The 26154-nt window shown below is 45.8% G+C and overlaps 1 protein-coding gene across 7 annotated transcripts in view; it reads right to left on the reverse strand.

Annotated features, from left to right (window-relative positions):
* NFATC3 (nuclear factor of activated T cells 3) overlaps positions 1-26154 on the reverse strand; it is a 204615-nt gene that overhangs the window by 162747 nt on the left and 15714 nt on the right. For 6 of the 7 annotated variants that reach the window (XM_075009205.1, XM_075009207.1, XM_075009209.1 and 3 more), the window contains exon 2: positions 12898-14029. The exons of the other annotated variant lie outside the window; for it this stretch is intronic. In XM_075009205.1, coding sequence (XP_074865306.1) covers positions 12898-14029 — 1132 coding nt within the window. The remainder of the gene's footprint in view (positions 1-12897; positions 14030-26154) is intronic. 7 annotated transcript variants of the gene reach the window in all.

Below are 26154 nucleotides of genomic sequence, written 5' to 3' on the forward strand. Positions count from 1 at the left end.
CGACGATGGATGGTCAGCAGCTGGGGGTCCGTCGCCGTCGGGTGCTGTTGCGGGGTCCGCCGTCTAGCCCACCGTGGGGACGATCGACCCTCTGCCGAGGGGCTTGCCTGGAGCGATGGCCCCAGAGGGGATTCCGGGACCACTGATGCCTCGCCAGCGCTCTCTTCCGGTCCTTCCGATGGTGCAGGTGCGGAACACAGGAGGATGGGGGGAAGAAGAATGGAGACAGGCGTTAGCGTGGGCCCCGAGCCGTGACCCTTGTCCCCCCACCCCTGTGCTGCAGGTTCCCCATCCTCGTCCCCGGAAGATGCTACTGGGATGGATGGGGTTCAGGGGTCCCCCTGCACTGCACCCTGTCCCCTGGCGGGAGTGACTCTCACTTCACTCAGCAGGGTCTGACAGGAGAGGTTTCTTAGGCCACAGATGCCCGGTTTCTCTCGGGAGTGACCGCACAGCAGTCAGAGACAGTTCTTCCAACCTGTCCTGGGGAGAAGACCCCCAGGGGTACCCCTCTGGGGTGTGGCTTTCCTCCTCCTCAGGCTGGCTGCCTTCCAGCTCTCCCTTCCCCTAGCCTCTACCTGCGGCCCCCGCCCCGATTCAAAGCCAGCTCGGCTCCTCCCTCCTCTTTGTTCAGGGCAGAGATGTCACCTGCCAGCTGTAGCCCCAGGATCATCCTTTGCCCCTGGGAGCTATTCAGCTTGTTGCTCATATCTAGCCTGAGTCTCCCTTTTGCACTCCCCCCACTCCATCACATGCTGCTGCTGCGGGGTGTCCCACCCCCTCCTCCCGGGGGACCCTCAAGGTTCTGCTCCCCCCTGCCCCGGGGATGGGGCATGGCACTGTCATGCGGGGGTGGGGGGCAAGGGCTGATGCACTGCTGTGAGGGACATGGCCCTGCTGTCCTTGGGGCCATGGCCATGTGGGGGGCCCTGGGCATACATCTATTACCCCCGCCCCTCAACCCCGGGGGTGTACACCAGAGGGGGGTACATACCTGTCGGTCCACTCCCACGGTCCGGAGATCCCTGGGGGGCGGACGCCCGGCTGCTGCTCCGGGAGAGCGGGAGGAAGATCTGCAGCCCGAACTCTGCAGAGGAGGAGCCACCCCCCTCCTCCTCCTCCTCCTGCTGCGATGGCCCGGGGGCGGGCTCCAGGGGGGGCCTCCGGGGTGCGGGGCTTACCTCCGGCTGCAGGGCCTGCTGGGGCTCGTCGGCCGAGGTATCAAGGGTGGCCGGAGGGGAGGTGGTGTGCCGGGGGCCCAGGATGTCTCTGAGCTCCCTGTAAAAGGGGCAAGTGACGGGGGCGGCCCCAGATCGGCTGGCCACATCCTGGGCCCTGGCGTAACCCTGCCGCAGCTCCTTAACCTTACTCCTGACATGGTCAAGAGTGCGGGCAGGGTGACCCCGGGCGGCCAGGCCCTCGGCCAGCCGAGTGAACGCATCCGCGTTCCGCCTCTTGCTCCCCATTACCTGGAGCACCTCCTCCTCGCTCCAGAGCCCCAGCAGGTCCCGCAGCTCGGCCTCTGTCCAGGAGGGGCCCCGCTGCCGCTTCCCAGCCTGGCTACTCTGGCTCCCCTTGTGGGGAGGGTCCCCTGGGGGCGCTGCCGGGCAGCCATCGCAGGTGCTGGCCCTGTTCTTGGTGGCTGAGGGATGTGCAGGCTGGCCGCATGTCCAGGCTGCCGCCTGCACGTTCCCTCAGCTTCCTGCACAGGAAGGAAGGGGGAGGGGACCTTTAAGGGGCCGCTCCACGTGGCCACCATTGAGCTGAGGGACTGGAGAGAGCGTCTCTCAACCCCACAACTGATGGCCGCCATGGAGGACCCCGCAATTTCAACGTTGCGGGACGCGCAACGACCACACGGTCCCTACTTCGACGTTGAACGTCGAAGTAGGGCGCTATTCCTATCTCCTGATGAGGATGGCGGCTTCGACGTCTCGCCGCCTAACGTCGAAGTTAACTTCGAAATAGCGCCCGACACGTGTAGCCCTGACGGGCGCTATTTCGAAGTTAGTGCCGCTACTTCGAAGTAGCGTGCACGTGTAGACACGGCTTTTAGGAGCACCAGAGACCATTCCAGCACCTGCTTCAGTCTCGCTCATCACACCCGCAGGCAGACTGGGTAGCGATCAAGTAGAAGAGAGACTCGGACACTTGTGTGCAATCACTTCGGTGGACAGAGTCTACACTTGTGTTGGCCCTCTTGAGGAGGCTTGCCACTTTCAAGTGGAGCAGACTGTTAGGCCTTCTCAAACAGGAGCATGCAACGACACATTTCCCTCTCTCCCCAGGCCCACATGGTTAACTTAGAACAATGAGGGCACTCCAGAGGCATGTGCCCCTCTCCCAAGCATGGACTACAGTGGGAATGTCCATCAGAGGCAGACATTGCCTCGCAGCAAGATTCACACTTCTTAAAGCCAGCTATGCCAGGCATAGTTAACAGCTCCTTGAAATGTAAAACACTAACAGATAAGGAGTCCTTGTTCTGGAAAATTTCATAAACGACTTCACAACACCGTCAACAGAAAACGAAGCGTCAGCCAAATGGCAGCTTAATGAGGAATCAACTTAATTAATGCAAATAACAATGAAGTCTCTATCAATGAATCATAAACCCAATGAGGAATGTGTGAAGCAGAAGAACCGTCAAGCCAGAGCGAGAGAGAGTTGGAAGCTGCATCTGCAGCTGTTGGCGGTTGATAGGAACTGGATGAGATTGGACCGCACATGTGATGAAAGAGCGCAAAGTGGAGCAGTGGAGCCACGCATGCGTGGTCCAGCAGAAACAGCTAGCAAGATCTCTGAGCTGAGGCGCCAGGGAGAGCCTGACACCAAAGGTTGAGCACCCACGGGGACACTTGAACAGTGAGTTTTCATTACTTTATTTCTGTCTTCTGCCATGAGCCATCCAATCAAAGACTGAACAGAACACAAGAGAGCAATGAAGGGAGTGACAAAGAAAAGAAAGGGTTACAACAATATGAAATCCTGGAAACTGCGTGTATATAAAGGGTTAATCATATACATATTGCTGAGGTTCTGTAGTCTTAAAAAGTCTTGTAGTTTGATTTAAAAAAAAAAAAAAAACACAACTACCTGCCTTCAATGCATGTTTTATTATCTGAAACATTCTGGCATCAGATATTTGCTCCTTTCAGAGAAGAAAGCTTTTAAAGGAAATGTTTACATAAAATTCTCTTTGTGCACTTGAATGTACATGTTTAGCACTGATGAAAGGTGCCTGACAGCTCTGAACACTGACAAGCTTTCTTCATCAGCTCATGTAACTCCCTGCCATTTCCTGCTTCAGACCACACCTGGTAGTAAGAGAGTAAATAATCTCTTCTCTGCACTGGGGTTTTGCCCTGGTTACAGAGAGAACAAATAACATGGGACAGATGTAAGTCATGGTTTACTCCTGATGGCATTCTGCACCAAAAAAAACATTAAAAATTCTGCACACAATTTTAAAATTCTACAAGTTTTGTCAATAGATAAAGGCTGAGGCTCTAGTTTGGCAGTAGGGAGCACAGGCTGACTGACCAAATATGGGGCATTGACTCAGTTGTGAGGCTGCTCCTGATTTTGACAACACAAAGCCTGGGCCTGCCCCAGAAACACTCCAGAGTCATGCCACTTTGTGCCAGGTGCAGACCAGGTAGGCTCAACTGGGCACATTCAAGTGTGGGGGGATCCAGATGTGTGGCAAAAGAATTTGGGATGGGGAGGATGGGAGTCTGGGTGCACCCAGCTAGTGATCACTGGTATGAAGATCTAGATATGGGGGCTCAGGGTACTTCAGGGTATAAGCCATCTAAGGCGGAAATGAATGCAGGGAGCTCAGTAGGGGAGTGGTCTGAGTTCAGGTATCGTGGTCCCGAAGTAGGGGGATCTGAGTGCTGAAGGGCTCCGTATGATGCAACTGAGGTACAGTGGAGTGGGGTTTTGGTATGGAGGGTTAGGGGAATTCTGGACGTACCCTGTGAAGCTTGGCAGGAGAGGCTGGGTGTTGGGAGGTCTAGCTGCACAGGGATTGGGTGAACAAGGAAGTAGCTCACCATAGAGTGACTGCACAACTGAGCAATGATGAGGACAAGAAGCAGGGGATGTTGCTATGCTTCCTGCAGCTAGAGGAAGATTTCGGGATAGGTCTGCCACTGCCCGAGCCCTTCCTTGCAGAGGAAGGGGGAGTCCTGAAGTGCAGCTGGGACTAGCCGTTGATAGCAGCTCAAGATAGGGGCCACTAGTTGGGATATCCCCACACCCATGGTGATTTACCTCCCAGCCTGGGTGCCTAGAACCTTGTACCGACACCGCTAAGGAGTGATACACGACATCTATTACAACTTTTGTCAAAAAGATATTTTTCTGCAGGAAAGCAAAGAAAACGTTCAGACACATGAATTCGACCAGTGGCTCAAAATTCCCCCAGGAGTAATAGCTGCTTAATGTATTAACAAGATGCTCAGATACTGAGATAATAAGTATGTTATAAGAAACTTTATAGAATAAAATACACTAAAATAGTGTAGCTGCACCCACTGCTGTGCGACTTCTACCCCTGTACCTAGACCACGTGAGTGGTTGCTTCAGAGCAATTGATTAGGTCTTACTTTGCCTAGGCAACAACATATTTTCACCATTTTTTTTTAGCTAACACCTGGTAACAATTTAGTGAAATCCTAGTGTGGATATAGCAACTATAGTTTTAAAGTGTGATTGCAGGTTGAGTGAATACTGGGATGGGAGGTGGAAAAGAATGAAAATTAGGTGTTAAAATTAGGGAAGTCTCCCAGATTATACTTCTGACGGAAAATAGGAAAGCTGGCAGCCAGGCTAGGGGACAGAAACAGGAGGAGGGTGGGCTAGGAAGGAACTTGTTTTTAAGGAGCACACATGCAAATCAAGAATCGGTTCATTTTCTTGTTAAACAGTGCATCCCAAGCAGCCCTTTACAGTTCAGGATTAGAAGGAAATGCTCTACCATATGAAGAATAAAAGGTCATTTGGGAGTTGATGGCCCAGAGTGGTGGCAAGCTAGGGCCTGAGTGAGGACTGGACTAAGCTACTGGTACCAGCTATTTCCTTTTTGGTCACGGCCAACGGCCAACAGCCAAGCCAAGCCATTGTATCACATAGAATCATAGAAGAGTAGGACTGGAAGGGACCTCAAGAGGCCATCGAGTACAGCTCCCTGCCCTCATGGCAGGACCAAGCACTTTCTAGACCATCCCTGAAAGCCATCTATCTAACCTCTTCTTAAATATCTCCAGTGATGGAGATTCTACCACCTCCCTTGGCAATTCGTTCCAGTGTTTGATCACCCTGACAGTTAGGAACTTTTTCCTAATGTCCAACCTGAACCTCCCCTGCTGCAATTTCAGTCCATTGCCTCTTGTTCTATCCTCAGAGACAAGGAAGAACAAGTTCCCTCCCTCTGCCTTATGACACCCTTTTAGATACCTGAAACTGCTATCATGTCCCCCCTCAATCTTCTCTTTTCCAAACTAAACAAGCCCAATTCTTTCAGCCTTTCTTCATAGGTCACGTTCTCTAGACCTTTGATCATTCTCGTTGCTCTCCTCTGGACCCTCTCCAGTTTCTCCACATCCTTCCTGAACTGCGGTGCCCAGAACTGGACACAATTCTCCAGCTGAGGCCTAACCAGCGCAGAGTAGAGCGGGAGAATGACTTCTCGTGTCTTGTTCACAACTCACCTGTTAATGCATCCTAGAATCATGTTTGCCTTTTTCGCAACAGCATCACACTGTTGACTCATATTTAGCTTGTGGTCCACTATAACCCCTAGATCCCTTTCTGCTGTACTCATTCCTAGGCAGTCCTTTCCCATTCTGTATGTGTGACACTGATTATTCCTTCCTAAGTGGAGCACTTTGCATTTGTCCTTATTAAACTTCATCCTGTTTACCTCAGCCCATTTCTCCAGTTTATCCAGACCCTTTTGAATTATGACCCTATCCTCCAAAGAAGTTGCAACCCCTCCCAGCTTGGTATCATCTGCAAACTTCATAAGTGTACTTTCTATGTCAATATCTAAATCGTTAATGAAGATACTGAACAGAACCGGTCCGAAAACAGACCCCTGCGGAACCCCACTAGTTATACTTTTCCAGCAGGATTGAAGACCATTAATAACTACTCTCTGGGTACAGTTATCCAGCCAGTTGTTCACCCACCTTATAGTAGCCCCATCTAAGTTGTATTTGCGTAGTTTATTGATAAGTATATTATGTGAGACCATGCGTGTCAAACGCTTTACTGAAGTCTAGGTAATACCACATCCACCGCTTCTCCCTTATCCACAAGGCTCTTTATTCTATCAAAGAAAGCTATTAGATTGGTTTGACATGATCTGTTTTTAACAAAACCATGCTGGCTGTTCCCTAGCACCTTACCACCTTCCAACTGCTTGCAGATGATTTCTTTAATTACCTGCTCCATTATCCTTCCTGGCACAGAAGTTAAGCTGACTGGCCTATAGTTTCCCGGGTTATTCTTGTTCCTCTTTTTATAAATGGGTACTATATTTGCCCTTTTCCAGTCTTCTGGAATCTCTCCCGTCTCCCACGATTTACCAAAAATGATTGCTAAAGGCTCAGATACCTCTACTATCAGCTCCTTGAGGATTCTAGGATGCATTTCATCAGGCCCTGGTGATTTGCAGACATCTAATTTCTCTAAGTAAATTTTAATTTGTTCTCTTCCTATTTCAACTTCTAAACCTACCCCCTTTTTCACTAGCATTCTCTATGTCAGGCATTCCTTCAGATTTCTCAGTGAAGACCGAAACAAAGAAATCATTAAACATCTCTGCCATTTCCGAATTCCCTGTTACTGTTCCTCCCTCCTCACTGACCAATGGCCCTACCCTCTCCTTAGTCTTCCTCTTGTTACCAATGTATTTGTAAAAAGCCTTCGTTTCCCTTTATGCTTGTAGCTAGTTTGAGCTCATTTTGTGCCTTAGCCTTTCTAATCTTGCTCCTGCACGCTCGTGTTGTTTGCCTATATTCATCCTTCGTAATTTGTCCTAGTTTCCATTTCTTATAGGATTCCTTTTTTATTTTGAGATCATGCAAGATCTCCTGGTTAAGCCAAGGCAGTCTTTTGCCATGTTTTCTCTCTTTCCTACACAGTGGGATAGCTTGCTTTTGGGCCCTTAATAATGTCCCTTTGAAAAACTGCCCACTCTCCTCAGCCGTTTTTCCCCTCAGTTTAGCTTTCCATGGGACCTTACCTACCAGCTGTCTGAGTTTACCAAAATCTGCCTTCCTGGAATCCATTATCTCTATTGTACTGTTTTCCCTTCTACCCTTCCTTAGAATTGTGAACTCTATGATTTCATGATCACTTTCACCCAAGCATCCTTCCACTTTCAAATTCTCAATAATTTCCTCCCTATTTGTTAAAATTAAATCTAGAACAGCTTCCCCTCTGGTAGCTTTTTCAACCTTTTGGAATAAAAAGTTGTCTGCAATGCAATCCAAGAATTTATTGGACAGTCTGTCCCCTAATGTATTAGTTTCCCAACATATACCTGGATAGTTGAAGTCCCCCATCACCACCAAATTCTGGGCCCTGGATGATTTTGTTAGCTGTTTAAAGAAAGCCTCATCCACCTCTTCCACCTGGCTAGGGGGCCTGTAGTAGACTCCTAGTAGGACCTCATCCTTGTTTTTTACTCCTCTGAGTCTAACCCAGAGACTTAACCCGTCCATCTCCTACATCCATCTCCACCTCTGTCCAAGTGTGTACATTTTTAATATACAAGGCAACACCTCCTCCCTTCTTTCCCTGTCTGTCCTTCCTAAGCAGGCTGTACCCTTCAATACCAACATTCCAATCATGAGTATTATCCCACCAAGTTTCTGTGATGCCAACGATATCATAGTTGTATTCGTTTATTAGTACTTCCAATTCTTCTTGTTTATTTCCCATACTTCTTGCATTTGTATATAGGCATCTCAGACATTGATTTGGTCTTGCCTCCCAGTTTTGCCCTGGCCCTCTTTTTACTTTCCCAGTGTAGCCCATACTCCCTCCCATTTCAAATTCATCTCCCATGTATTCACGCTGTCCACTTACCTGCGGGCTTTGCTCCCCTGCCCCCGTCGAACCTAGTTTAAAGCCCTCCTCACTAGGTTAGCCAGCCTGTGTCCGAATATGGTCTTCCCCCTCCTCGAAAGGTGAACGCCATCTCGATGTGATGGAGTGGGGGGAGTGCATGTGAGAGTCAGGCTGGATGTCTGAGGCAAGCAGCAGCTCCCAGTGGCTAAGGATGACCCTGGGGCTACAACTGGCAGGTAACACCTCTGCCTGAACAAAGAGCAGGGAGGAGCTGAGAGGGGTTTTTTGAATTGGGGGTGGCAGTTAGAGGCTAGGAAAAGGGAGAGCTGGAAGGCAGGGAGCCTGAGGAGGGGGAAGCTACACCTACACCCCAGAGGGGCACCCCTCGGGGTCTTCTCCCCAGGACAGGTTGGAAGGACTGTCTCTGGCTGCTATGCTGTTGCTTCTGTGAGAAACTGGACATCTGTTGCCTAATAAACCTGCTGTTGTACCTGCTGAGTGAGAGTCACTCCTGCCAGCGGACGGGGTGCAGTGCAGAGGGACCCCTGAACCCCATCACACCATCTCTGCCTAGCAGTCCTTCCCGGAAAAGGATCCCGTGGTCAGGGAAACCAAAGCCTTCCTGGCAACACCATCTACGCAACCAAGCATTCACCTCTAGGATACACCTGTCTCTGCCTGGGCCCCTACCTCTGACAGGCAGGATTGGAGAGAATACCACCTGCGCCCCAAATCCCCTGACCCGTGCCCCCAGAGCCCTGAAGTCACTCTTGACCTGCTGAGCGTCACACCTTGCAGTATCATTAGTGCCCACATGAATGAGAAGCATGGGATAGTAGTCAGAGGGCCAGATAATCCTCGACAATGCCTGCGTAACGTCTCGGATACGGGCCCCCTGCTTCCCTGTGGTCTTTTGCCATGCACAGAGTTCTCACTGCGAAGACCATATCCTAGCAGAGGAAGGGTGATCTCCCACCCATGCAGCCAGTGACCACCGCTTGCTCTTGCCATGCTAATTCTTCCATATTGATTTACTGACAAAATATAGTTTGCAGAATTTTAAAATACCACGCACAGAATTTTTAACTTTTTGGTCATGAATTTCCTCAGGAATGTGGAAGTGCTATGATGGCCATCTCTGGGTAAGAAGCCACTAGGCATGATGGCTGCTATGCATAATGGGGTAGAGGGTATGCAGAGGACAGTATGGCAGGGCACTCTGGCAGCACAGAGCTGGGGCTGGTGGCACGGGCAGGAGGGAGGTACATGGGTTGGAGAGAAGACAGCATTGTGAAGAGGTTAAGGGTGAAGAAGTCACGATGGTAAACAGAGCACAGGATGGTGGTGAAGGGGCTAGGGAGCCCATAGCGAACAGAGGTACCAAAACACAAGTTCACCCTGGCCACCATTTAACTTAAGTCCAACCCTGGAATCAAATCCTTTGGGTGGCACAGAGGATCAACTTTGTTTGAGAACAAAAACCTACGTCTGAGAAAAGATTGATCATGGTCAGATAACAAAACAGATCGTTCACACTGGAAAAAAAGTCATGAACTAATCCAGAAGTAAGAGTGAAGAGATTATGGAGATCAAGGTCATGGGAAAAAAGTACAGTCAGAAGTTTCGATTCAATTCCCTTAAGTATCGTATCAGACTCCTTTACCCCTACTTTTTTCGCAGGAGAAGTGGGGGGGTGCAGGGTGAAAAGAAGGTATTAGGAGTAAAAATGCTGTCCAGTCAGGCAAGCTATTTGACTCTGCCTAGCAAGAGAAATCTCTCCACCTTTGCAAGCATTATACCTCTTGTAAGAGGGATACTTAGAGGGATGGGTAAGGAAAATTGGGGAAGAAGCAGTCTTTTAGGTTGTAAACTACAGCACTTTTACATGAGACCCTGGAGTCTGATGTAATCTGCTTCCATGTGTTGTGGGAAAGGGCTAGCCTGACTCCAAAGAAAGGGGTAGAAAAGTGCTTCACTCTCCATCTTATCTAAATGGAGGCTTGATATTTCAAGATAAGGGTGCTGATGAAGAAGCAGGTTGTATCTGAAAGGCCCTTTTTTATAATGACTCTAAGGCTACAGGTTGTTGATCATTTGAGGTCTTGGATGAAAAGTAGAATGCTGCATGCCGGTGTAGTGCTGTCCCTTGTGAAGAAGGAATGAACCAGACAGGTGAGGCTGCTGATTGTGTGTCCTTTAGATTTTCTAATAATCAATTCACTGAAAAGAACTCCCTTTTGAAAGGGATGTCTTTCCAATTTAGTTTTAGTGTCCACAGCTGAAAGAGGAGAACTGAAGCCATGCACAATCTTCATGATGGTCATAGGGCAAGTCATTCCTTTGACAGAAGATTCTGCTGCATCAAAAGTGATCCTGAGGGAAAGTTTGACTACATTCTGACCTGCCGATAACATGACAGAAAAAGTCTGACAACTCCCGCAACCACCACCACCACCACATTTGTCAATAGGGGGTGGGAGTGGGGGAACAAAACTAAAAGAACCACACCTCTCCTGAGAAAGCAAACTGTCAGATATTCTCTGAAGTGGGTTGATAAAAGATTGGGTTGGACAATGCAAATTGGCCAGCTGTAACAGTCTATCCAGGATGGGGAGTGATATCCTTCTCTTGGCAGCAACATCATTGATAATTGAACAAAGTGAAAAGTCTCCTCCACAAGTGCCACAGAGATTTATGTGCAACAAAATGTCACATGCAATTCAATTCCAAGCAACACAGAGAGTAAAACAATGCCAACGACACATACAAGTGTCAAAGGAGTAGCTGTGTTAGTCTGTATCCACAAAAACAAGTCATCTTGTGGCCCATTATAGATGAACAGATTTTTTGGAGCATAAGCTTTCTTAGGCAAAGACCCACTTTGTCAGATGCATTTCGTGAAAGCTCATGCTTATGTAAGTCTATAAGGTGCCACAGGACTTCTCATAACTACACATACAGATGCCCATGGTGGTGGAGTGGCAAGGGTGGCGGGGGGGGGAGAGAGTTGCCTGGGCTGTCAGGCTCCGTAGTCTGTTCCTTAGAAACAGTAACATGTCCCTCCCTTAGCTCTGTAATAAACACTTTTCTCTTGACCCACATACCAGTACCACAGCCAAGTGGTACTGTGGAAGGCAATGTCTACAGGTGAAGGCAGGGTATGGAGCTGAGGAAGGGGGATGTCACAGCTTCCAGGGTAGATTCCCCCCCAGGTAAGCATGACCCAGAAACCTCACCCCCTCCTGAGCTCTAACTCCCAGAAACTGCTGCTGCAGGAGAGGGGCAGGGTATCCCAAGACTGTCCCAGCAGCAGCCAATGTGGCTGGCACAAAATCTGCCTAAGCACTTCAGATGGCCCCTGCAGCCAGGTGCACAGGCTACTGCAGAAGTCATGAATGTCCAAGAAAGTCACAGAATCTGACCTCTATGGCAAGCTTGCAGACTGACACTACATATTTCCTTTATTTATTTTGCCTCATTTAACTCAATGAAATTCAACTAAAGCTATACAAATTCTCGTTTGCATGTATAGTTCCAGAGTATCCATTTAAAAAGACTATTCTGAACACACAAATTCTGAAAATAAGTGCTCTGCAGAGTTATTCTGGATTCCTTCCATGTAGCTATGAAAATAGAATAAACTAGATAGTTTTGCTCTAGAAGAGCCATTGTGGTCCAATGAACCTGAATATGGAATAATAAATTTAACCTGTCAGACTCATTTTACTTATAACCTTGATTATACAGGGTCAGGATAGCTCAGCGATTTGAGCACTGGCCTGCTAAACCAAGGGTTGAGAGCTCAGTCCTTGAGGGGGCCATTTAGGGCAAATAGATTAAAAAAAAAAAAAAAAGATTGTCAGGGATGGTGAGAGGCCCTGCTGTGTGAGCAGGGAACTGTACTCCATAACCTCTGAAGGTTCCCTTCAGTTCAGTTCTATCAGATTAGGTTCACTGACAGAACTGCTGAGTTCACTAAAACAAATTTCTGAAAACCAGGAAATACATACTGAAGGTACATTCATACCAATCCATCTCTGCAGCTAAACAGAATGCAAACACACACCAGCTACTTCAGCTCAAACAGATTTTAAAACGGCACTGAGGAAATTTCTCAAAAATTTCTCTTCAGGATTCCAGCAAAACAAGCTAAAAACGCAAACAAAACAGACATGAAAACCCTGATAAAAACAGCTCTACGCAACTAAGATGTCTGCCTTTACAGGTCTATGAGAGATACAATGCGAAGTAGTATCTTTCAACTATACCAATTTCTGATCAGAAGTTGTTTGTCTCTCAAAAGCTTGTGTCTCTCACCAAGAGGTTGGTTCAAAGATATTATCTCTAATATCAGTAAGCCAACAAGGCTACAAGTGTATGTATCACTCTTGGTTACCCACATTTAGTATTTTATTGCTCTCATTCCACTAATTTATTGCACCCAAATGCCCTGAGCACTGTGAATAGAAACAGAACATATATTCTTTGAAGAACTTCTAATTTAATATAATTGATTCTCACAAGAAGTTACATTTGGTAAACTGCTTTGTCCTTGTGAAACTCCATTCGAGTCAATAGCATTCTGTCTGCTCACAGTCAATAACCTGACATATAGGAGCCTAAATATCTATTTTCATGTGGCTGGAATAGTTTCATAATGAAGCAGATCTGGCATTTCACTTAGTGATAGGAATATTAGAAAAAAGTTAATTGTCTTTGAGAAAGGCTCAGGGCATCATTGAAATATAAGCAGACACATGAACATAATACTCAGAAAAGTATGAAAAATATGTAAGTTTTTATTCTACTTACCGAAATATAGGAGTATGACCAGGTTTTGGTTTGTTCCAAGTAAAGTGTGAAGGAACAGAAAGAAATTGGTCACCAGGCAAATCCTTTTTTAACACATGTTGAGATCCGGAGCAATCATCTATTACACTTTCAATGGTTGGTGATAAATTACCCTGTTCTTCAGAACAGAAATCTATTTTTCCTGATAAAGTAGCAGTTTGATCCTCAGAGGTCTTTCTTGTTTTAAGAGGGATGTCAGTCTCTGTACAACACTGAAATGATTGAAGGCCAGGATTAAGACCTTGTACACCATGGAGAGAACTGTTTAACCACGTATCTTCTGTTATGCTACCTCTGGGAGAGTGGCCAGGTGATGGAGTTGGAGAATGGTGAGGTGAGAGAGAGCTGGCATAACAAATCTCTGCACTGGAGTGTCGTCGCTTCCCACAAGGGGATGTAGGTCTCGATGAGGGCCTTGACGTTGGCCTGGGGTTTAGCCAATTTTCATCTGTAATACTAGTTCTAGGAGAATGACAAGGAGACTGTCTAGGAGATAAGGCATGCCCAAATCCATAAGGCTGTTGCCAAGGTTCATCCCCTAGACTCCTTGGGGAACCACCAGGAGATGCTAAGGGAGATCCAAGGGTAAATCGAGAAGCAGCTTCATTCAGCTCCGAGTCTACATCATCATAAACATGAGAGATGGACTCGCAAGAGGAAGCATCTGAAAACCAGCTCCTGGAGGAAATGCTGCTGGCAGGGCTTGGGCTAAGGGATGATTCCCTGTAGGATGGCTCAAGAGGAAGATACAGGTGGTCCCTTGAAGGCCTTTCAATATATTCATTTTCTGGGCCATTTGTTTGCAATTCATCCTCACTAGCTTCAATCCCTTGATGACAGTTAGGAGAGATAGATGTAATTTGAATACTAGGGCACTCAAAAGTTTTGGGTCCACCTAATGGACTGTATTTGGATTCTGGTACCTCACAAATTCCCTCATAGTTTTTATGACCTGGCAGTCTGATTGGTGGAGACAGAGGAGAGGAGTGTGACTGCAATCCATGGTGAGGGATACAAACTGGCTGATTTACAGAGGATGATGGTTGGTCTACATTAAAGATGTATATGGATGCAGAATCATCTGGTTCAAGATCTGAAAAAGGAAACAAAGGAAGAAGTCAAAGTGTAGTACTCATATCAAATTTCACTGATTTGTCTGAGCATTAGTGGTTCTTCTAGGCTAGGTGTGAGCAAAGTGGGGGCAGGCCTTCTCAAGCGGGGGATGAAATTTCAAAAGGGGGATGCAGAATGATTGGCTGCTAGTTGTCAGGCTCATCTCATTAAAAAGCGCTGAAGGATATTAAGTTTTTGATGTGTATTCACATTTATATACCAATTAATAGTTTTTACATTCTGTGTGCTTATTTTCTTACACTGCCAAAAGATTTCTTTTTTCATATGAACATAAATTTCCATTAGTTTGAATTACATTAGATAGGTTGTAGGGGCCCTGTTAATTTGCAGGGACAAAAAGCGGGGCCTGACATAAAATGTTTGCTCACACCTGTTCTAGGCAATTCTCAGGGTACCAAATGCTGTCCGGCTTTGACATTAGACAGGCTGTTACATAGCTAATAATCTTACACCACAAAGAAATTTTGCAGCCTTACTCTATTTCACATTTTTAAGATACCAGTTATGAAGATTATAGTTACATGGGGCAGTTTAATGAAAAAAATTGTGTAACAGTATTTTAATGACCTGTTTTAAAATGTATAACTATGTACTTACATACTGAAACACAGATAACAAAAATTCTTTGAGTTTGAATCTTTATTTATGGAAATATTTAAAAAAAACTAATTTTTTAAAAATGTTACCCACTTCATATATGCAAATCATGAATTTTTCAATAATTTTGCTTTCTCCAGGAGTATAAAAAGACTACACTTGATTTTAATCCAGCCTTCCATTAAATATATTTTTAAATTTAGAACAACATGCTTACTAAACCATATCATGTTTTAAACTACTGCAGTAACAGAAAATGTTTGTAATCTGTACACTGAAGATATGACTATGAACATCCAGAAAAAGGTCAATCATAGGTGGCTGATGCAGCAATGACTATAACAGATTTCCTAAGCACTTCTGTTCCGGAAATCCTTCAATTTCTAATGTTTTCCACGCTGAAGTTTTCCAAGTCTTGTCCCTCCAAGAGCTAATTAGAAGTTTTGAATCCATTACAATGGGGTGAAAATAAAATCTATGGTCTGTGAGCCCTGAAAAGATACTTGGCAGCTGCTTTCTTCAGTTGTATACCAGCAACTCCCATCCTCCTCTCAACACTAGGAAAGCTCAATCAGCAAGAAACATAAAATCTTCAAGCCAAGATGGGCATGGCCTACAAGGCTTTCCCTCCTGCTTGTTACTACTAGAATCTTCCACCTCTTGCTACTCACTACTTGTTAAAGAAAACCTCCAACTACTTGCTGCTGCTATTCCTCTTGTTCAGAGTGGTGTACATAAGCACAATCACCCCTCTCCCCACATACAAATACAGGTTGAACCCCCTCTGTTCCAGGTCTCTCTGTTCCAAGAGAAGCATGGATGTTGCTGGACCAGAAAGTCCAGGCCTGGCACAGATCCAGGCAGCAAAGCTGGCAGCAGAGCCTGACAACCAGGAGGGGAGCCCAGCCAGGTATGCCCACAGACCCCCGAAGAGACCAGGGTCCATCGGTAGAGGGGCCAAAATTGACCTACACTGGTCTAACGAACTCCCCCATTCAGGGACAGTCAGATCCCCAGGGTGCTGGACAAGGGAAATTCAACCTGTAGAGGGAAATGGGTTCAACATCCTCCTCCAGACTTTTCCCTCAACACAATTTTCTTCTTTCCACTGTTGGAAAGATTCTACGGGGCTAAATGCAGAGAGAAGTTCTCTATGCAGCTTCCCCAGGATCCTTCCTCCCCAAGTTTTCCAACCCCTGTAATAGTACCACTGCTGGAAACAGAAATATAAGAACAAATAAAAGAGAGGTCAGACAAGACCAAGACCAGGGCAAGTACCAAAAATTTAAGCAAGCAAAAGCAAATGGTGATTTGTGGAGGGGGGAAGATGTCAGAAATAAGTCTGCACCAAGAGAAAATGGTTATGTAAGAATTATGGATAATTAAGACACAGTCACCAAATGATTATAACTTAACTAATTTGTTAATTATTACATCAACCTTTTGGAAGCCAATCCACCACCCATGTTATTTTGCCCACTCCAATAAGAAAGCACCTAAGAGTAGTTAATTTACCAGTAGTGACTCCAACCTCAAATAATGCATGGTTAAATAAGTACATTAGAATGTTTTCCTCAGCAAACAAACTAACAAAAAAGAAGCCCAACAACTTCAATGTTTCAAAGTCTGCCACTGTAGAACTAAACCTGAAATTTCACAGTATTGTAATTGTGGGGTCCGGAACCAAAAAGATTATAAGCGGGGGTGGGGGACATCACAAACCTGTTGTAAGGGTGGTCATGGGACTGTCACCCTCCTTTGTGTGCTTCCATCAGAACTGGACTCTGAAGGAAACAGCTGCAGAGCTTCTGCAACCGCAGGAGGTTCCAAGAAACAGATGTGGGTCTGATCTCCCCTGGACGCACCCCCAGCAAAGGGCTCCTCACTGCTAGTCCTCACCAACTTGGGAGCAAAAATACTTCTCTCTCTCTCTCTCTGTACAGCTGCAGAAAGCACCACACTTCTGCCCCACACAAAGCTGCAGCAGCCTAAGATTGCTGCCCAGATAGCATCCTGCAGCAGGGGGAGGCACTTGGAGATGGCTCTATCTTCACTCCCAGAAGCTATGGAAGAGATGGACAAGCTTTGTCCCTCTACTGTCCACTTGGCATCAGGAAGACCCCTTTGATGGGGTGCTTCCAGCAGCACAGGAAAGACATGATCCAACTCCACAAGTCTCTTCCCACTCTATTCATAGATTTAATGCTTCAGTAATAGGGCCCTATTAATAATACATTGATCTGAATTTGTACCTTTGCAAACTACACAGCAGAATGTTACGCTAGTATATAATTCCATAAATGACAAAGGAAAACAGCAATGTGCTCAGGAAAGAAAAAAGGTATGACTAAATTTCTCTACACACACACACACACACTTATGGGGGTGTCTAGCATTAGAAGTGCATATTCTCTAAAAACAGAGCTGCAAGTCAAACCAGAGGAGATTTAAGTCAGAGGCATGCCCCATACGAATCTGAATATTCAGTGAGATTACAAAATCAGCTGTTCCCAATGGTCCTTGCAAGTAATATTCCTTCTCACCTTGACACCACACTTTTACGAAAGGCATGCCACAAACAGATAAATGACAATTTATCAACAAGGATACTGGGAGACCAACACAATATTACAGTAAAGCCTCATTTTACACAGCTTCATGTTGCATGAAACTCACATTAATGCAAGCTTCTCAAAATGTGAAGCTGCTGGGCTGTCAGCCTGCCTAGCATCCTGCAGCTGCAAGCAGGCGAAGACCCACTTCCCCTGCCTTCCCAGGGCAGTGCTAGGCACTGCTCTGGGAAGGCTTTTAAGCTGACTTAGCTGCCTGCCCCTGTGAGCAGCCAGGCAGGCTAAAACCCCCTGCCCCCTGCCCCAGGGAAGCAGCGCCTGTGGGTGCTCCCAGCCCCGAAGAAGCGGCGGCCATGGGCCCCAACCTCTTCCCCCCTCCCAGGGCCCCCAACCCATGTCTCAAGCCCTCCCTGTGTAATGCAACACTTGTGTATCTTGAGGGATTACTGTACACAGAGAATCCAGGAAGTTCCTGGAAAACGTTGGGGACAGCTTCCTGGTGCAAGTACTGAAGGAACCAGCCAAGGGCTGGGCTCAGCTCCATCTACTGCCCACAAACAGGGATGACTTGGCAGAGGGAAGTAAATGTAGAGGGCAAGCTAGGAAGCAGCCATGAGATTGTCAAGTTAGGATCCTGACCAAAGGAAGAAAGGAAAGCAGCAAAACTACAGATGCTGGACTTCAGAAAAGCAGACTGATTTTCTGAGGGTAGTGATGGGCAGGGACCCCTGGGATGCTAACATAAGGGTAAAAGGAGTCCAGGGGAGATGACTGTATTTTAAAGAAACTTCATTAAAGGCACAGAAAAGCACCATCCTGATGTGCAGTAAAAAAAATTAAAAAATGAAAGCCCCCACAAACGCGGTAAGTCAGTCACCAAGCAGAACATCATTCATGAGGGACATAACCTAGTGGCAGAGGGCATACAAAAATCTGCAGCACTCACTGCTTTTTCTGCCTCTGTTTTCACAGACAAGGTCAGGTCTCAGAGTGCTGCAGTATGGAAAGGAGGTGGGCAACGCTTAGTGGAGAAAGAACAGGTTAGGAACTATTTAGAAAAGCTGGACACACACAAATCCATGAGGCCAGATCAAATGCATCCAAGGGTGCTGAGGGAGTTCGCTGATGCAACTGCAGAGGCATGAAGCATTAGCCATTATCTTTGAAAGCTCATGGTGAGTGGGGGAGGTTTAGAGGATTAGAAAAAGGTAAACGTAGCATCCGTCTTTTAAAAAGGGAAGAAGGAGAAACCATGGGGCTACTGGACAGTCAGCCTCACCTCAGTCCCCAGAAAAATCATAGAGGGTGTCCTCAAGGAATTAATTTTGAAGCACTGGGAAGAGAGGAAAGTGATCAGGAATAGTCAATATAGATTCACCAAGAACAAGTCATTCCTAACTAACCTGACTGCCTTCTATGATGAAGTAACTGACTCTAGATACAGGGAAGACCATGAATGTAACATACCTTGACTTTAGCAAAGCATTTGATGTAACCTCCCACAGTATTCTTACCAGAAAGATACAGTAGTATAGACTGGATAAATGGACTACAAGGTGGATAGAAAGCTGGCTAGATCGTTAGGCTCAATAGGCAGCGATCTACAGCTCTGTCTAGTTGGCAGTCTGTATCAAGTGGAGAACCCGCAGGGTCGGATTTGGTGCTGTTTGTTTAACATCTTTATTAAATGACCTGAATTAATGACGATGAATTCCACTCTCAAAAAATTGCAGATTACACTAAACTAGGAAGAGATTGATACACTGGAGGACAGTCACAGGGTCCAGAGAGATCTAGACAAATTGGAGGATTGGGCCAGAAGAAATCTGATGACGTTTGAACAAGGCCAAGTACGGAATCCTGCACTTAGGACGGAGGAATCCTAAGCACTGCTACAGGCGGAGAACCAAACGGCTAAGAAGTACTTCTGCAGAAAGAACCTGGGAATTACAGTGGATGAGAAGCTAGAGATGAGCTAGCAGTGTGCCTGTGTAGCAAAGAAGTCTAATGGCATATTGGGGTGCATTAGTAGGAGCACTGCCAGCAGATCAAGAGAAGTGATTATGCCCCTTTCTTTGACACTGGTGAGGCTGCATTCAAACAAACACTGGCAGGAAGCTAGTCTGAACAATGAGCTACATTCAAAGATAGCAAGAGGAACAGATTAAAAGACCCTTTATCCCACAGCTCTGAGCAGCAAGAGATGATGCCTGGGAGTGGGAGGGGGCACAGAGCCATGAACATCTCCAGGGTCCTTCACAGATAAGCTGCAACTTGTCACCCAGACCCTGCACACCTAAGACTACTCCTGCACCCGCTCTCCTGCCCAGATCCCCACACAGGGAGAAGCTTTTTATTACTAACAAATTGGTCCTTGCAAAACAAAAGAATTGACATCAATAAAAGGATTCACGACATCTATTACAAAAATCAGGGGGCCAAAATTTTGGCAACAAGCTACAGCTGATGTTCCAATAAATTAAAATCTAAGGGCATATAGTATTAATACAGCAGTTTACAAGTAAACCACCACCTAAGAAAAGTAGGAACATGTTGCCACACAAGGTGAGCGCTGCCCAGATCCAGTACTCCCAACATTCCTGCCCCCAAACTTCCTCCCAGATCCTGTGCACCACATTCTCCACCCTCCTGCATCCCAAATCCTTCCCTCTTAGTCAACTGGAAATTTTGACTCCCCCTCCTCCAGTTGCCAGATAAAGCCTTTACAGTACTTTTCTAACATAGCAGTTCTCTGGATTAGTAATAAAAAAATTAAGCACAGCTTTGGTGTATTAGAAGAAGGAGTAAATTTAAAACAGGCATTTCCCATTGGAATTCTGCCTTCCTATCTCACTAACTCTGCATAGAACACATACTGCATGCAGACAGGTATTTTGACTAAAGTAGCTTTACCACACTGAGAATTTTAAAGGTAAAAAAGATGATGTAGTAGTCTGTGACTGTACACATCTTCAAATCATCTTTATTTGCAATTTTCTTGCCAATTGCAGGAATTCTTGAACATACTATGCATAGATATTTATGATATAATCAGAAATGTAATCTACAACATCCCACATACCTGGAAAGTAAGCTAATTTTCATCTGGCCCGTAAGTGAGCTATAGACCTATTATACAGAAGTTTGTTTCTGTCCCGCAACATGAAAACATCTAAACTTGAAACTATATACTTTTAGACAATTGTCCTCACTGGCTGTAGCAAATATAGTCAACTTTTGGAGAAGATGTATAAACTCTTTTTGGCAATTTTCTTACAGACTAGAAGGGCCAGCCATTCTGTTAAAAGGTTAGACAGTGTCCACGCCATCCACGGTCTTCTTTAAGGAAAAAAAAAAATCTTCATTTTTGAGCACCTTTAAGTAATTACAACTCCTTAGGTAGCTCACTAGCCACTGGATCTCATTAACGGCAACCAACATGGTTTGTAGAGAGGCTCCCAAAGAACAGAAGTACGAAGACAAGTTAGGAAAGGATCTTAGGGAAGGACCTTCTAAACTGCTGTATGACTGGAGGCTTTACACTGTCTGGAGAAGAAATGCAGTTGGCAGGATGGCCTTTGCAGAAGACCCAGCTCTAGCAAAGCCCTCAGAATTCGAAATGCCTTCAGGGTAAATGATCTACAAGTGAAATGGAAACTCAGGACTGGGCCAAGTTCACACAGAGCTCACTTCCCAGCTAAGAAGCCTGGGTTAAGATCTCTTTGGTTGCAGTTCATCTCACAAGACATTCAGAAGGGGTTGCTGCTAGATACATAAACGTCTTGATTAATGGTCCAACTGAGGAAATTACTGCAGGGTGTATGTCAATTTGTCACAAAGGCGGGCAAAGTGATAGCATGTTCCTTTTACTGCACTGAGGGTCAACCTAATCTAGTAAGTAGGCCACATGAGTAGCCCTCTTTCTCAGCTGGCTGCAAGACTGTTTCCCAGGATAGAGTAGTTTTGCCAACTATGCTTGCATATCTAGAATTTGCATAGTGTGTAGACTGAACTGTAACAGCGCTTTGATGTATGCAGAGGAAGTGCATGGCTCTCACAACATTGTGTGCAATCAACATGCACCTGACTTCATGTGTCCTGGCTTTAGGTGTGTCACAAAAAGAGACCCTATGTGGATGAAAACAAAGAGGATCTGTCAAATTTGCATGTGAGCAATGCTAAACAATATGGTCTCCCAGATTACACACAGAACTCCAATGGGACACATGGTCCTCAGGCTGCAGGTTGCCCACCGCTGTTCTACAGACTGCTGTTCATCTTACTGGAGATGGGGAATTGGGGAAGTGTAAAGATACCTTCATTTTATAGTGTATGATCAGTTCTTTCAAGAAGACACATCCAGCCAACAACTAGTTATGAACAAATCTAGTAAAGTGTCATTTAGTTATATGCAGAAGTTACATGCTTTCAGATTCAATTACTAATCAGACACACAGAATCATTGGGCTGTAAGGGACTTCAAGAGATCATCTAGTCCAGTCCCCTGCCTAAAGCAGGATCAATCCCAACTAAATCATCCCAGCCATGACTATGTCAAGCCGGGACTTAAAAAACCTCTAGAATTGGAGATTTCACCATCTCTCTAGGCAATAAACTTCAGTGCTTCACCATTATCCCAGTGAAATAGTTTCTCCTAATACCTAATCTACACTGCTCCCTCTAACTTCAGACCATTGCCATCTGTCACCCCTCGGTCTCCTCTTATGCAAACTAAATAAGCCCAAATCTCTCAGCTGTTCCTCACAGGTCATGTGCTCCAGCCCCTTAATCATTTTCACTGCCCTCCACTGAATCTGCTTCAATGCGTCCACATCCTTTCTATACCAGGCAGCCGAAAACTGGATGCAACACTCCAGATGTGGCCTTACCAGTGTTGAGTAGAGGGGAATAACAGCTTCTCTAGATCTGCTGGAAATGCTTCTCCTAATGCACCCCAATATGCCGTTAGCCTTCTTGGCCACTCATCCACTGTAATCCCCAGGTCCTTTTCTGCAGCACTGCTACTTGGCCACTCGGTCCCCAGCCTGTAACAGTGCTTGGAATTCTTCCATCTCAAGCACAGGACTATGCACTTCTTTTTGAATCGCACCACATTTCTCTGGATTCTATCCCTACCCTCCAATGTATCTACCTCTCCCGCTAGCTTAGGGTCATCAGCAAATTTGCTGAGGGTGCAATTCATCCCCTCATCCAGATCATTAATAAAGATGTTGAACAGTACCAGCCCTAGAACTGATCTTTGGGGCACTCCACCTGAAACCAACTGCCAACCAGACATTGAGCCACTGACCACTACCTGTTGAGCTTGTCTGTCAGCTGGCTTTCTATCCATCTTACAGTGCATGTATCCAATCTGGACTTCCTTAACTTATGGGCAAGAATGCTGTGGGACACTGTACCAAAAGCTTTGCTGAAGTCAAGGTATATCACCTCCACTGACTTCCCCATATCCAGAGCCAGCGACCTCATCACAGAAGCTAATCAAATTCATCAGGCATGACCTGCCCTTGATGAGTCCATGTTGACTACTCTTGATCACTTTACCCTCTTCCAAGTGCTCCAAAAGGCATTCCTTGAGGATCATCTCCACTATTTTTCTGGAGACTGGGGTAAGACTGACCAGTCTATAGCTCCCTGGATTGTCCTCCTTTCCTTTTTTAAAGATGCGCACTACATTTGCTTTTTCCAATCATCCGAGACTTCTCCCAATCTCCATGAATTTTCAAAGATAATAGCCAAAGGCTCAGCAATGGCATCTGCCAATTGCCTCAATACCCTTACATGTGTTGAATCCATACTCATGGATGTGCATACCTCTAGCTTTTCTAAATAGCTCTTAACCCATTCTTTCCCCACCTAGGGTTGCCCACCTCCTTCCCATACTGCATTGCTTAGTGCCATAGTCGGGGAGCTGACTTTGTCCATGAAAATGGGCAAAAAAAGCATTGAGCACTTCAGCCTTTCCCACATCATCTGTCACCAGGTTACCTCCCTCATCCGGTAACAGCCCCACACCCTCCCTGATAACCCTCTTATTCTTAACACGCCTGTAGAAACCCTTCTCATTGCCTTTCATATTCCTTGCTAGCACAATTGGTATTACAGCTTTTACTTTCCTGATTAACCGCCCCCCCGCCCCCCACACACACATTCTTCAACCATTTATTTATACTCTTCCTGAGTGAGTGATACTCTTCCTCACAGTGATTGGGCAACAAAATGGCAAATGAAATTTAATGTGGATAAGTGTAAGGTAATACACATTGGAAAAAAATAACCTGATCTATACTTACAATATGATGGGGGCTAATTTAGCTATAACTAATCAGGAACGATATCTTGAAGTTATCGCAGATAGTTCCTTGAAAACATCCACGCAGTGTGCACAGGCAATCAAAAGGCAAATAGGGTGTTAGGTATTATTAAAAAAGGGATAGAAAATAAGACAAGGAGTATCTTACTGCCCCTATATAAATCTATGGTACGCCCACATCTTGGTTTGAAGAAGTGGGTCTGTCCCACAAAAGTTCACCTAACAAATTATTTTGTTAGTCTTTAAAGTGCTACTTTACTGTTTTTTTGTTTTGATATTGAATAATGTGTACTGATGAGGGCTCGTCACCTAAACAAGATATTCTTGCACTGGAAAAGGTTCAGAAAAGAGCAACTAAAATGATTAGGGGCTTGGAACAGGTCCCGTATGAGGAGAGGCTAAAAAGATTGGGACTTTTCAGTTTAGAAAAGAGGAGACTGAAGTGGGACACGATAGAGGTATATAAAATTATGACAGGTTTGGAGAGGGTGAATAAGGAGAAGTTATTTACTTGTGCCCATAATACAAGAACTAGAGGACACCAAATGAAATTAATGGGTACCAGAGTTAAAACTAATAAAAGAAAGTTCTTCTTCGCTCAGCACATAGTTAACCTGTGGAACTCCTTACTAGAGGAGACTGTGAAGGCTAGGACTATAACAGAATTTAAGAAAGAGCTACATAAATTCATGGAGGTTAGGTCCATAAAAGGCTATTAGCCAAGGGTAGGAATGATGTCCCTGGCCTTTGATTGTCAGAGGCTGGAGACAATCGCTTGATTGCTGTCTTTGGTCCACCCCCTCTGGGGCACCTGGCATTGGCCACTGTCAGCAGACAAGCTAGTGGGCTGGATGGACCTTTGGTTTGAGCTAATATGGCTGTTCTTATGTTCCTTAGTAAACTGTCCACATTTCCACTTCTTAACATGCATCCTTTTTGAGTTAAGCTCACCAAGGACTCCCCTTGTAAGCCAAGCTGTTGCCTACCATATTTACTTTTCTTACTGTTCATCAGAAAGGTTTGTTCCTGTGCCTTCAATAAGGCCTTTTTACAATACTGCCAGTTCTCCTCAACTTCTTTCCCCTTCATATTAGCTTCCCACGGAATCCTGCCCATCAGTTCTCTCAGGGGCCATTTCTACACAGGCCACTGTCTGCGAAAGTGGCACGGTAATACACAGCCTGAAATATGCTAATGAGGTATGGATGCAAATTCCATGCACCTCATTAGCATACAGTCACGTGATTTGGAGTCCGGAAGACCGTTCTTCCAGACTCCAAAACGCTGTTTAGAAGCGTGGCCCCGGGCATGCTTCTGGAAGGAAGGCCTTCTTCCAGGCGCCCCTTCTTCCCGAAAATTTTTGGGAAGAAGGGGCCTCTGGAAAAAGGACTTCCTTCCAGAAGCACGCCCGGGGCCGCGCTTCTAAACAGCGTTTTGGAGTCTGGAAGAACGGTCTTCTGGACTCCAAATCACATGGCTAATGCTAATGAGGCATGGGGAATTTGCATCTGTGCTTCATTAGCATATTTCGGGCCGTGTATTACCATGCCACTTTCGGAGAAAGTGGCCTGTGTAGAAACGGCCGGGGAGTTGAAGTTTGCTCTTCAGAAATCAAGAGTCTGTATTTTACTGCTCACCTGTCTTCCTTTTGTCAGAATCCTGAAATCTACCATCTCTTGATCTCTGCAACCCAAGTTGCCACCCACTTCTATTTCTTCCCTTTTTGTGAGCAGTAGGTCAAGCTGCGCACAGCACCTGGTCAGTTCCTTCAGCACTTGTACCAGAAAGGTTATCCCCAGCATTCTCCAAAAACTTCCTGGATTGTCTATGTGTGGCTGTATTGGTCTCCCAACAAATGCCTGGGTGGTTAAAGTTGCCAAAGAGAACCAGGGCCTGTGATTTGGAAGCTTCTCTTAGCTGTCTGAAGAAATCCTCATCTACCTCATATACCTGATCTGGTGGCCTATAGCAGACACCAAACATAACATCACCTCTGTTGCTTTCACTTCAAACCTTAACCCAAAATACAACTGGCTTTTCTCCCTCCACATACTGGAGCTCTAAGCAATCATACTGATCTCCCACATAAATGGGAACTCCTCCTCTTCTCTCCTGCCTGTCCTTCCTGAACAGTTTATACCCTTCCATGACAGTACTCAAGTTATGCGAGTAATCCCACCAAGCCTCCATTATTCCAATCACCTTATACTTCTTAGACTGTGTCAGGGCCTCTAATTCTTCCTGCTTCCCAGGCTTCTTGCATTTGGACATACACCTTAGATAATAAGCTGATTTGCCTACTTTCTCGTTTTAAACGAGTGGTCTTCCTTTGTTGTACCTCCTCCTTCCCCGCTTGTGTCAAGGCTTGTGTCACTGGCCCCCAACAAACCTAGTTTAAAGCCCTCCTCACTGAGTTTGCAAGCCTGCGTGCAAAGATGCTCTTTCCTCTCTTCTTTAGGTAGATTCCATCACTTCTTAGCAATCCTTGTTCTCAAAACAGAATCCCATGGTTGAAGAAAGCAAATTCCTCTCTCCAACGTTACCTGCACAAACCATGCATTTACTTCCATGATTCTACGATCT

This window comes from Carettochelys insculpta, chromosome 14 (genome assembly GCF_033958435.1).
Source record: "Carettochelys insculpta isolate YL-2023 chromosome 14, ASM3395843v1, whole genome shotgun sequence".
Taxonomy (NCBI): Eukaryota; Metazoa; Chordata; order Testudines; family Carettochelyidae; genus Carettochelys; species Carettochelys insculpta.